Here is a 12611-nt window from a genome sequence, read left to right as displayed (position 1 = left end):
TTCAAAAACATCCAATTAGTTTATGAATCTTGTATGGCCTTCAAATCTTATTCTATTCCTTCATAATAGCATCCAAAGTGATAATACTCAATTTTACCAAAGTCTTAAAAATTTCTCTAAATTTTTTCTGAAATATTATAAATAAATTATAAATATATTTTAAATTTTTCTATAATATTTTTATTATTTTATTATCAATTTAAAGCTGTAAGTTTCAATCTTGGTGATTTTTTACAAGAATAGTATTAATTTAAATTAACTAAAAATTATTTTTTTATTATAAATAAGTAAAATGACATGAGGTTCTTTCTCATGCTCCTTCCACCAACTAAAATTTACATTTTTTTTTTGTTATAGTTTATGCACATATAAAAAAAATTAATATAGATACTAGTCTTAATAATTAAACATTAATATTTAACAAGAAAAAAAATTACTATACCAACTAAGATACTTAGCTCTAAGACTTACTAAGATTCTATTCTTATAAATTTTTCTCTAATAAGTCTTTTATAACTTATGAATAATTCTAAATTCTAATAAATACTTAAATAACAAAAAAGACACTTTAATCTTAATATTTTTATAACTATATCACTTAAATCTATGTTTTTAATCAATCTGCTAATTAAGTTTCATTGATAGAAGTCACATTTCTCTACCTTGAGTATCTCAATGAAGCATTTAAGAAGAAAAAACTCTAAACTGTTTTCTTTCTTATTCAATGATCTACATTTGAAAAGAAGCAAGTAAATATGATGTCTTTCCAATTGAAATGTAAGCATCATCATCTTTTGCTTTGACTCTATCCAACAAAAGTCTTATGTACATAATGCTTCTTTGTACTACTTTCTACAAACAGTTGATGGTGATTGTTTGAAACTTCAACAAGTTGGAGTGCTAATTTTGGATTCAATATAATGAAATTACTAAATTGAAATGAAACATCAAAAATTCAATTTCAGCAATAATAGCATACCACTCACTAAGTTTTTAACTTATTCAATTTAATATTTCTTTTAAAGATTAGATTCAAAGTCAAGTTTTTAATATTTTAATTTTTATTTATGATTCCTATAAATTTATTTTCATATTCATTGATTTATTTTATTGTTATTCATTTATTTTTTGAAGCTTATGAGGCTTAAAAATGCTTTGATTTTAAGCACTGCAAACATCAAATTAAAAGCCATTTATATGATACCAAAAATGAGAAATACATGTTCAGATTTTCACCGTTGAAAACATTCTGAGGTATTGTAAACAGATGTGCACGTACAATCCAAATATCACGAATAGTACTCACAAAATGGTTACGAATGAGCTCCACAAACCACCCTTCATCACCTCATCCATCCTCCCCGTCCACGGGAGGTCATTCATCCAATTAGGGTGGTACTACCCTCTCCGACCCCCGCTAACTTCGGATAGGGCAGTCGGTGTCTAGGCCAGGCCAGGCCGGGCCCTGCGTCGATGAGGGCAACAACGCTGCCAGGGGCTGCGCTCTTACTTCCTTCATTGTTGTTGTTGTTGTACGGGATTGTGGTATCTCTGTGATCTGGTGCATTTCTGCGGCGCTGCCTCTCTCTTCATCTCTTTCTCCTCTCCACCGACGCGCGTACGCCAGGCGAAATGGCAGATGGCGGCGAAGGAACCGACAAAAACATCGAGATATGGAAAATCAAGAAGCTCATCAAGGCCTTGGAGTCGGCTCGTGGCAATGGCACGTCCATGATCTCGCTCATCATGCCTCCTCGGTGCGTTTAGGGTTTGAATTTTTGCTTACAGACCATTGCTGGTGGTGTGAAGTCGTGGTCGTGTTCTTTACTCCTGCGGTGAGGGTTGTGGTTGAATTAGAGGTTTCGAAACGTTGCATCGTTTTGTTGTTGCGGATATGTGTGGCTGAGCTCTCGAATCGCTTGTTTGAGAATCTGTATGTTGTCCCATCGTGATCTGACTTGAGACCGATCTGTTGTCGGATTCACTGCGGTGTCGAACTTAGGTTAACGACTAATTCAACCCCCTTTGGAAATCTCTCAACACTATGGTAGAGTTTGCCTCTGTTTTTCTTATGGTTTGTGTCATTTTAGGAGTTTTGATTGGAGGGTTTGGAATGGTGGTTGTGTTTTAGGGATCAAGTTTCCCGGGTGACTAAGATGCTCGGAGACGAGTTTGGGACAGCTTCCAATATCAAGAACAGGGTGAACAGGCAGTCCGTGTTGGGAGCCATCACGTCTGCGCAGCAAAGGCTGAAACTGTACAACAAGGTGCCCCCAAACGGGCTGGTGCTGTACACAGGCACAATTGTGACGGACGATGGCAAGGAGAAGAAGGTGCATATACATGGGATGTATTTTGTGTGCATTGGATGTCGGGTGTGCGTGGGGATTGTGGAATGGTGAGGTCGGGGTGGAGTGTAGCGTGAGAGGAGGATGGTGAGGATGAAGTGTGGGAAGGGGATTGAGTGGAAGATGGTTGGTGGTGCAGGTGACGATCGACTTCGAGCCGTTCAAGCCCATCAATGCATCGCTGTATCTGTGCGACAACAAGTTCCACACGGAGGCGTTGAACGAGCTGCTGGAGTCGGACGACAAGTTCGGGTTCATCGTGATGGACGGAAACGGGACGCTGTTTGGGACTCTGAGCGGGAACACGCGCGAGGTGCTGCACAAGTTCACGGTGGATCTACCGAAGAAGCACGGTCGTGGAGGGCAGTCGGCGCTGCGTTTCGCTCGGCTGCGGATGGAGAAGAGGCACAATTACGTGCGGAAGACGGCGGAGCTGGCGACGCAGTTCTACATCAACCCGGCGACGAGTCAGCCGAATGTGTCAGGTAGGGGGGATGGGGGATGTGAGTGGGAGTGGGGCATGTGTGCATGTGGAGTGCGGGGTTTAAGGAGTGATGGCGAAGAGAGAGAGAGAGAGAGAGAGAGAGAGAGAGAGAGAGTGTGGTGGTGATATTGAGGGTTGTGTGTGTGTGGAGCGTAGGGTTGATTCTGGCGGGTTCGGCGGATTTTAAGACGGAGCTGAGCCAGTCGGACATGTTCGATCCTCGGCTGCAAGCGAAGGTGCTGAACGTAGTGGACGTGTCGTACGGGGGGGACAACGGGTTCAACCAGGCGATCGAGCTGTCGGCGGAGATTCTGGCGAACGTAAAGTTCATACAGGAGAAGAGGCTGATCGGGAAGTACTTCGACGAGATCAGTCAGGACACGGGGAAGTACGTGTTCGGGATCGACGACACGCTGAAGGCTCTGGAGATGGGGGCGGTGGAGACATTGATCGTGTGGGAGAACTTGGACACGAACCGATACGTGCTGAAGAACGCGGTAACTGGGGAGATCGTGATCAAGCATCTCACCAAGGAGCAAGAAGCGGACCAATCCAAGTATGACATTTTGTCAACTTTTTATTGGAGCTTAGTATTCGCAGGAAATTTTGTTCTTGAGGAATATTCGATTGTCATTCTCTGATTTAATGTACTTTTTGTTTTGATTAGCTGTTTTAAGCAAGGGGACCGGGGATTAGATGTTCCTGGTTTTAGCTACAGGGCTATGTTGACCTTGTCTATTTTCCCGATTACACATGTCCTTTTTAACAAGGAGTTCATTGTTATTGTGTTGTATTGCATGTCATAGGGGTAACGCCGGTGATGCATTAATAGAGCTTTAGAATGGGCAGACGAAGCACTTGTAGAGTAGCTAAGTTGTAACAGTCTAGTGCAGTTTTTTCTTTTCTTTTCTTTTCCTTTCTTCCTCTTTGATTGACACATCATTATTTATTGGTGCGTGCATTTTATAAAGTTAATGATTGTTTAACCTATCATTGGTGGTTATTTCAGCTTCAGGGATGCTGAGAGCAACGCCGAATTGGAAGTTCAGGAGAAGTTGTCGCTCCTGGAGTGGTTCGCAAATGAGTACAAGCGGTTTGGATGTACGTTAGAATTTGTTACGAACAAGTCACAGGTGCGTGCACTTGTCAAGAGTAGACCTACTTCCTCGGTGTTCGTAAGATGTTGCAAATGCTTGCTATGTCAAGGACGTAGTATCTTTTTTTGAACGTGTCTTTTTATTTCAGATAATCATGGATCAGTTGTCTTTGTATTCGATTGAAGTGTTGAATTTTTGTTTATGTTCGTGGTTTTCAGGAAGGATCACAGTTTTGTCGTGGTTTTGGTGGAATTGGAGGAATCTTGCGCTATCAGCTCGATATGCGCACATTCGATGAGCTTTCAGACGGAGAATATGAAGGTTACGAAGATGATTATTAGACTACTAGGGTGGTTAATGTGTATCGTGTCCGTCTTCTCTCTTCATGTTGGGAGTAAAATCCCCATTTAGACCTATTGGTTAGTTAAACACGGTGAGATGATTTCCTGACAGAATCTGCTCAACTGAATGGCTTTAGTGTTTAAGGTTGGGGAGTGAGGGGAATCATGGGACACCGAAGTTGTTAATATTGGGAAGTTGTGCGCGGGTTTAAATTTTCATTTGGTTTTTTTTTTTTTTTTTTAATATATATATATTAGATTCTCAGTTTTGATGGATCATAAGGTTTTTGATGCGCATCTTATTAGGGCTAGCTGAGTTTTTAGAAGCGCGCACTTTTATGAGTTGATAGGTGAGTAGCTCACGTTGTTTATGGGCGTTTTTTTGGCGGCTTGGAAACTGGTATGGTTTAGCTGGAAGCAGTTTTTGAGATCTTACCCCTCTTTTTATTTGCACCGAGTACATGTTTGATGTTTCACTTTATTGACTACACTGTTTCTCAATTTCTCTCTTCTGTTTGGCCTTACGGGTTTTGATTTTGTGCTGGGATTTGAAAGTCGATCATTTTTCTGGTATGTTGCGAGTGTGAGTAATTCGAACCTTGCTCACAATTAAGGCCTCAAACTTGCCGATTTTGGAAAAGAATTTGCACTGAAATCCAATTCAATTGGTGATTGGTCGAATACTTTGAAACTTCAGCTCACATTCATCGTGACTATTTCCAACACGGGGCGATGCCCTTCTGAGCACACTCCGTTAGGATAGCAAGTATCACGGAACGAGTATTTTTTCAAGGGTAGTTCCAGTAGAGCGAAGAGGTGCACGCTTAAGGGGTGGCGTTAGGAACAGCGCGAAGAATGGTAGCAACTAATTTCCTCAATTTAGAACCCGTTGGCGATGCATTCTGGATCTTGAAATCTCACAACGTCGAGTTGCACAATTGGTTGCCAGAGGGGCATGTGTTGCCTCATGTTGGTAATATGGTCGTAATTTGGTACGCTTTGGTACAGTACGTCTCGACACGATTACGAGAGCGATTCTGATCAATCATCTGCGCTAAGGTCAGCATACGGACCAATTGGATTGTTTAACCACGAGGTTTGTCCTGCATTAGCTCTCCTTTTCACAGCAACCTAATCCAGGAAATTGGCAGATTTTGCCCAAATCTGTCAAAATCTGGCCATGGCTAGCGCAGTTCAAACTCATACAATTGAACCCTGGGCAGCCTACTAAGTTGCCTACTAAGCAGTGTACCTGAGTCTCGAGGGTTGTAGACCGACCGTGACAAGGGATGCACACCGGATATCGAGCCGGGTATGGATTCTTTGATGATATCTTATGCGTCGTTGACCAAGTCAACAAGTAGACATGATCATGTTGTACTTAGTGAGGCGTTATCGCTTGTGTGTCCTTCAGCTTGCAGTACTAAGTTGTAAAAAAATGATCCCGAGGAATATACAAATTCAGAGTACAGATTTTGCCCAAATGGGCTGGAGCGCTGTTTCGAACTAGTACATAATCAGCTAAGGTATGCCCACTTTGTATCGGCCTGTCGTTAATCACCTCTGTAATTAGCGGCATAATTATTCCTGTGAGAGTCTGGGCACGTTTTAAATTGCCTCGTGTTTGTTTGATAATTTGTTTGTTTGTTGTGTTCGGCACTGTTCTGCACCAATGCCAACACATATTCCAGCTGATGTTGCCCTTTGTTGTGTAGTGTGAGATTGTAGATACTTGGGTCTGAGACCTTCCTCCTCGATTGTGCAGAGGATTTGACAGCCCTTGACCTTCTTCTTCCACTAGTGAGGCACCCAACAAATGGCTCTGACATGTTTCTGGAACTTCTTTCCGGGTATTTCTCTGGCACTGATATTGCTGATCGTCGTGAACGTCGACTGCCAAACAACGGTGGGTATTATGTCCATTAAGAACAACCTGCCTTACCGCACCAGAATCCAGTGTACTTCAAACGAGGAGACGCTGCCCTTCCACGATTCAGATCCAGGAGACGTATTCCAATTCAACTTCGACTGTGAGAGGCAGCTTTCTTGGACATGCAGTTTCGAGTGGGAGGACAAGGACGGCACGTTTGTGATGTGGGAGAGGCCTGACCACTCGGGATTGTGTGACCGTGTCTGCCCCTGGAAAGTGGGCGAAGATGGTCTCTCTTTGCTTAGATCTGGTGGAAACACAGTTCTCATTTACTTCTGGCGTTGAACCTTGCACGATGCTTGCGTCTGAGACATGTGGGTTGACTTCATACAGCCAAGCTTCCGTCCGCTTGCTTCCTCCCATTGGATTGTGTTTTGCTGGGATATCAAGCTTTCTGTTATCGTTGTTTTTTGTTTGGTTTCTGTTATTGTTTGTTTTGTACCGTTTTTTTTCGACGTTGCCGAGTTTCTCATCGCCGGTTCACAACATCCATAACTTCCAGTGGCTCACATATGTTTTCTTTTTTGGCTACGAAGTAGAGCTCCATGTGGATTTTGATCTTATAACAGAGCTGATTCTGAAACCCACTTCGAAGGAGACTTAGAACACCAGATTGTAGACTGCCAAGTTGGACTCTGACATTGAAGATTTTGATTGATCACTGTAGCAGGGTCTTGTTGAATACCGTGTTTGAATGCCGGCAGATCCAGTTAGTGCACCGGAGCAGGCAAAATCATCCTGCTCAAATGCTTGATCTCATCAGAAGAAAAGTGAATGAATAAAATTGTGGAGCCTTGTTAATATTATAGAGAAATGTGCCATTGATATGTTAGAGGAGTTTAATGATACGAGACCCATGTGAGCTTTCCACCCATCCATTCAAATGAAGGCATTACACAACTCCAGAATTAGTTTTTAGTTCATGATATAGAAATCCTTCTTTAACTGAGGATAAAATTTTGATATCGTCATATCTTTCATCAACATGTGAATGGACATTGTTTTATAGATTCACGCAATTTGATGGACTAGTAGAGTATAGTTTGATCACCTGCCAATATCATAGTTGCAACTCGTCAATAGGCTAGAAAGTGAAAATCTTTCATTTGAGTAAATACAAACAATGTTTTATAAACAGTACGCAAATCTAACTTCAACATACAATATTTTATTCAGCATTTTTATTTTAAGTTAACTCTAATGTGTGGTAAAATGATCTTAAACAAAAACTGATAATAACGTATCTTAAAGTCATTTACTCCAGAACAACATGGCCTTAAAATCTTTAATATCATTTAATATATTAGAAAAGTGAAGTTAAGAAATTCCACTCCTTTGGTACATTCAAAATATATAATTGATATTACAATATTAGATTTATAATGTACATGCTAAAATAATTTTAAAAAATTGTATAACATAAACATATTATATTTTTGAAATGTATAATATAATCATTTTTTAAAAAATTAATTAAAAATTTTCCATATAAAACACATTTAAATCTCAAATAATATTGAAAAATATTAGAGCAACCTTGATAAATTTTTATGCATTTATATATATTTGATATGCTGTTTCAAATATATTAAGTAAATGTTTTATGTATTTTTAAGTTTGAAATTATGCACTGAAATTCAATTAAATAATATGTCATTATAGTCTTAAATTAAAGAGTTCATGTGTGATTTTTTATGTTCTTTTTATAATGTGTAATAAATTTTAAATAATCAAACCATGATCTAAAATTTTTATTGAAAAATTCATACTTTTAACACTTCATTAAAAAATTATATAATTTTATTCAAAAAAATCTAAATATACCTTGAAATATTATTACAATTTTTTTAAAAAATCGAACATAAAATTAAAGATATGTCATTGGCTTAAAATTTGAATAATTCAATTGATTAGTTTATTTAATATAAATATAGAAATAAATTATTATAGAAAAATATCATTCAAAGCATTTATTTATTAGATTTTTAACTAATATATTTAATATTTAATATTTTTCTATAATATTTACTATGATAATTTATTTCTTTATTATATTATTATAAGAAAAATCTAAATTTTAGTTGAGAATAATGTTGTTTTTAAAATTTTAAGTTTCCAAATTTTTTTATAAAAACATATTTAGGATAAAAAACCAAAATATATATCAATTAATTAATAATCGAATAATTAATTTTTAGTAATTTAATCTAATACAATATATTGTTATTTTTTATTATTTCATTGTTTAAAAATTATTTATTTTACATCTATATTTTATAATAAATAAATATTCATATTTGATATTAATAATTAATGTATGTATATATTTATATTTAATATTAATAAATTATATATATATATATATATATATATATATATATATATATATATATATATATATATATATATTATAAGAAAATTTATGTTTTAATTTACAAATTTGATTGTAGCAAGTTTCAAATAATTTATCTTAAATATTTTTATAATGTCTTAAGAAAATCTAGATATATTTTAAAATTTTATTAATATTTTTAGATGTTTTTTTATCTAAAATATTATTTAAAGGATCTATATGATTAATTTTAAGTTTCAAAATTTTTTATTAAAAAATTGATTTAACTTGTTTTAAATAATTTATTTTTTGATATAAAAATTTATATTTAAAATTTACTAATATTTAATAATTAATAAATAAAAAAGATATAAAATAATTTAAATAATATATATATATTTATAAAAATAATTATAATTTTAGCTCAAATTATCTTTAATTAGATTTAATACTTATATTTTAATTAATAATATTTTAATTTAATAGTAATTACAAAAAGACAAAAAAGATATTGAACTTTAATATTAATAAGTCAAGCTATATCTCATACTACAAAAGAGAAATCCAAGAGTGTAAGTGTGAATAGAAAAAAACTCTAAAACTTTATTAAATGACTTAATCACCATAGCTAATTAAATCTTAACAACAAGCTTTCTCTCTCTTGAAAACCAACTACAAGACTTGACTTGAGAAGAATGTCAAGTCAAGAGGATATTTTGACCTAATTATTTAAACCTTAGTATACATTAACAAATCAATTAATAATAAAAAGCTAAATGGATAAAAAAAACCACTAAATTCAAATTAAATCACATATATTTGACATAATTTGGTACTTGATGCTATATTATGTGACAATTGCTATGTAAACAAAGATCATTACAAATTTATACATTGAATGCTTGAAACCAATTACAAAGTATGTAATTTAAAAAAAATAAAAATGCTCAATCAAGACACTCTCAAGTACTTCCCTTAATTGAATAAGAGCTTCTTGATCTAGCTTAAAAAGTAAACAAATGATTAAAGATGAATGGTGCAATGATGTTACAAAATTATACTTATTTAAGGCATTGTTATAGCTATTAGACTACCAAAATGTGTGACAAATATTGAAGAAGGAATCTTCAACCTTTATCAATAGATGAGATACGATTGAAAGACTTTTCAATAGTCAATTTTTTAAAGAAAGAATCAAAAGCAATCATATTAAGTATGCCATATACCATGTACCATCCATATTGGCATTAATCATACAAAAACATGGCAGTAGGCTCTTTCTTCTCACTACATACAAAATAAAGAAGATCAATTGATACAATTACAAATTCAAGATATATTGAATTATCAATAAAAAAATATCAAGAAATACAATTTTTTGAATGTTTTTGACATTCTTGTCTATCTTATCTTTTAAGCAACAAAATACCACTAGACAATATATCATTTATATGTAGAATTATGTGCCTTGCTTTAATATCAATTATTGTAGGTACTTCATATTGCAAATATAAATAATCTTCTTTGGAGAATCTCAATAATTGAGGTCAATAAGTTCCACTATAAATGTAAGCATATCGTAAAATATTACAATATAGAAAAATAATTAAATTCTCTATAGCCATAAATATAACTTTTTTTAAATAACTTTGCTCAATTTTATAAATATTGAGCCTAAATGTCAAAGTCATCTATGTCCACTACTAGAACTAGCTTCTCATGTACTAAACTTTGTGTCATGGACATATACATTTATCTCAATAGATACTTATATGATTAGGTAGAAGTAGGTAAATATAGATTAATTCCATAAAGTCTTCTAGTGAAGCTTTCTAGAAGCTTTATAGATGCGGTTTTGATTTTAGATATGTTTGTAGGTTGGAAATTTGGCCAACAAGTTAACCACGTCTTGGTAGCTTATGGAACAAGTTAATTCCATGTAGTAGCTTGTAGAACAAGCTAACTATGTGGTGCATGCATAAATAACTTGCCTTACAAGTTAAGACATGTGAATAGCAAAGTCAACACATGTTGGAAGTCTTATAGAATATTGCCATGTAGCTCCTAATTAGAGAGTATATATAGAGGCAAGACTGAAGCCTTCTTCACTCTTCTCAATGCCTTTCTAGTCTTTAGTCTTGTTTCAAGACTTTCTAATCTTTTTGTTTTTGGCAATAGCTATTTTAATTTAATATTACATCACCTTTTGAGTGACTTTCTAGTTCTCTTCAGTGATACAAGAGTGTATTGAAGATTTTCTTTCTTCAAGATTCATGTCCTTGATAGTTTCACAAAAATACTAACATATTATTTTTGTCTTGTTTTAGAAGTACATAGATTACTCTACTTCTACTGTTGTGTTTCGAAGGTTGTGGACTATCCACCTTTAAACAAAAAATTTTGTTTTCTAACTCTTATCATTTCTTTAAAGAGAGTGGATTATTCATCTTTGTGGAAATTTTTATTAGAGGCTATAGATTATCCTCTTCTAATTTAACTTTTTGAATTTGTTTGAGATATTTATGGAAGGAAAGATTATGGATGCTACTACTAGCAAAAATAAAAATAGATTTATAACTATTACAGATCTTTATGAGCTTATTAAGACTCTAAGAGTGAAAATCTCACGTATTTTTAATATGAATCATGGAGGTACTAAGCCTACGCCTATGGAAAAAGTTCAGAGTCTATGGCAAGAAGTTGAGCAATTGAAGGAAGCAAATAAATCAACTTTACAACCAAATCTAAGGAGTTTTGCTTGTATAAGTATGATAGGGACAAGGATTAATATGCATGAGAAGTTTGATGGAACAAGATGAAAATTTTGAAGATTTTTACAACAAGTCAAGCTCTATCTAAGGTTGCATACTTTTCAATACATCAATGGATTTACTCAAGTCGGATTCATAGGAGCACTTCTATAAAGAAGTGCTCTCTCTTGCTTTGTACCTTTAATAGAAAAAGATTCACGACTCTTTTATGATTTGAATTCATTCCTAAATGAATTTATGGCCATATTCGGAGATAGTAATCGAGAAAGAGTAGTAGAGACTAAGCTCTTATCTTTATGACAAAGATCATGGTCAACCACCATATGTGCTGCTGAATTCTAAAACCTTACTTGCAATGTGGACTAGAATGACAAAGCCCTTATCAATTTATTTTCATATGGTTTGAAGGATAATATCAAAGATTTATTACTAACAATGCCAAAGACAGAACCTTTGGAATAATTTATTGCTCATGCCATTGCATATAATAATTGATTATTTGAAAGATGTCAAGAACAAAGATATGGCTGGAGAGGAGCAAATCAAATAATAATGATAATTCCTAAGTTTTAAAAACTTATTTATCAAAGCTAGAGCCAATATAAATTAGTATGGTATGTTTTAAATCCATCACAAAGCAAGAAAAGAGTCGATAATGTCAAGAGTGCTTATGCTTATATTTTGGAGAAGCTAAACATATTGCTTAACATTCTCCAAAGAAACAATACAATTACAAAATGAGAAGTACAATTACCAAAGAAGACAATGTGTCAAAAAACAAGTTGCTTCAACTATAATAAGGACTGTGTGGCTGAAGTCATGTATAACATCTATCCAAGGTCCTATTCTCTTTTTTGATCCTTCACCTTGTTTTATAATAGAAGTTTTTTTACGACCAAAAAATCAAAAAGTCTTAGCCTTGTTGGATTCAAGAGCCTCAACTTATTTTATAGATGAAGATTTTGTCAAAAAATAAGATATATTTTTAATTAAGAAAATTAAACATATACATGTAAAAGTAATAGATGGACCATCATTGTCTTTTGAGGATGTTACATATGAAAATATTCCTATAGAAGTAGCAACTAGTGGTCACAATAGTTTAGTAATATTTAATGTGATTAAGTCTCATTTTAATCTAATTATTTTAGGATTATTGTGGTTAGAAAGATATAACCCACAAATAGACTAGATTTCTTGCAATCTTATTTTTTTCCATAGTTTAGCCCAAGGTCCTATTAGGTATGTAGAAATCGATAAGTCTAGTATATCCAAATCCTTATTAGTAGGTGCAAGAGCTTTTATACA

At 34.3% G+C, this 12611-nt stretch overlaps 2 protein-coding genes across 4 annotated transcripts; both read left to right on the top strand.

Moving 5' to 3' along the window:
• The first annotated feature begins 1515 nt into the window (after positions 1 to 1515).
• LOC112286839 (eukaryotic peptide chain release factor subunit 1-3) lies at positions 1516 to 4711 on the top strand. The gene is made up of 6 exons (XM_024529154.3): positions 1516 to 1757; positions 2132 to 2333; positions 2488 to 2833; positions 2989 to 3388; positions 3842 to 3965; positions 4148 to 4711. The coding sequence occupies exons 1-6, from the start codon at positions 1633 to 1635 to the stop codon at positions 4268 to 4270; spliced, it is 1320 nt and encodes a 439-aa protein (XP_024384922.1). The 5' UTR covers positions 1516 to 1632; the 3' UTR covers positions 4271 to 4711.
• Positions 4712 to 5655: 944 nt separating this feature from the next.
• LOC112286840 (uncharacterized) lies at positions 5656 to 7171 on the top strand. Of its 3 annotated transcripts, none has more exons than XM_073536186.2 (2): positions 5656 to 5796; positions 6036 to 7171. In XM_073536186.2, exon 2 carries the CDS (start codon positions 6087 to 6089, stop codon positions 6483 to 6485), a length of 399 nt encoding a protein of 132 aa, XP_073392287.1. In that variant the 5' UTR covers positions 5656 to 5796; positions 6036 to 6086; the 3' UTR covers positions 6486 to 7171. The 3 variants fall into 3 exon arrangements, with proteins under 3 accessions (XP_073392287.1, XP_073392289.1, XP_073392288.1); XM_073536188.2 differs by having other exon boundaries at positions 5674 to 5796; positions 5986 to 7171; XM_073536187.2 differs by lacking the exon at positions 5656 to 5796 and adding an exon at positions 5802 to 5859.
• The last annotated feature ends 5440 nt before the right edge of the window (positions 7172 to 12611 follow it).

This window comes from Physcomitrium patens, chromosome 9, assembly GCF_059467195.1.
Source record: "Physcomitrium patens ecotype Gransden chromosome 9, ASM5946719v1, whole genome shotgun sequence".
Lineage (NCBI taxonomy): Eukaryota > Viridiplantae > Streptophyta > Bryopsida > Funariales > Funariaceae > Physcomitrium > Physcomitrium patens.
The sequence above is the reverse complement of the archived record's forward strand: the minus strand, read 5'-3'. Positions and strand labels throughout refer to the sequence as shown.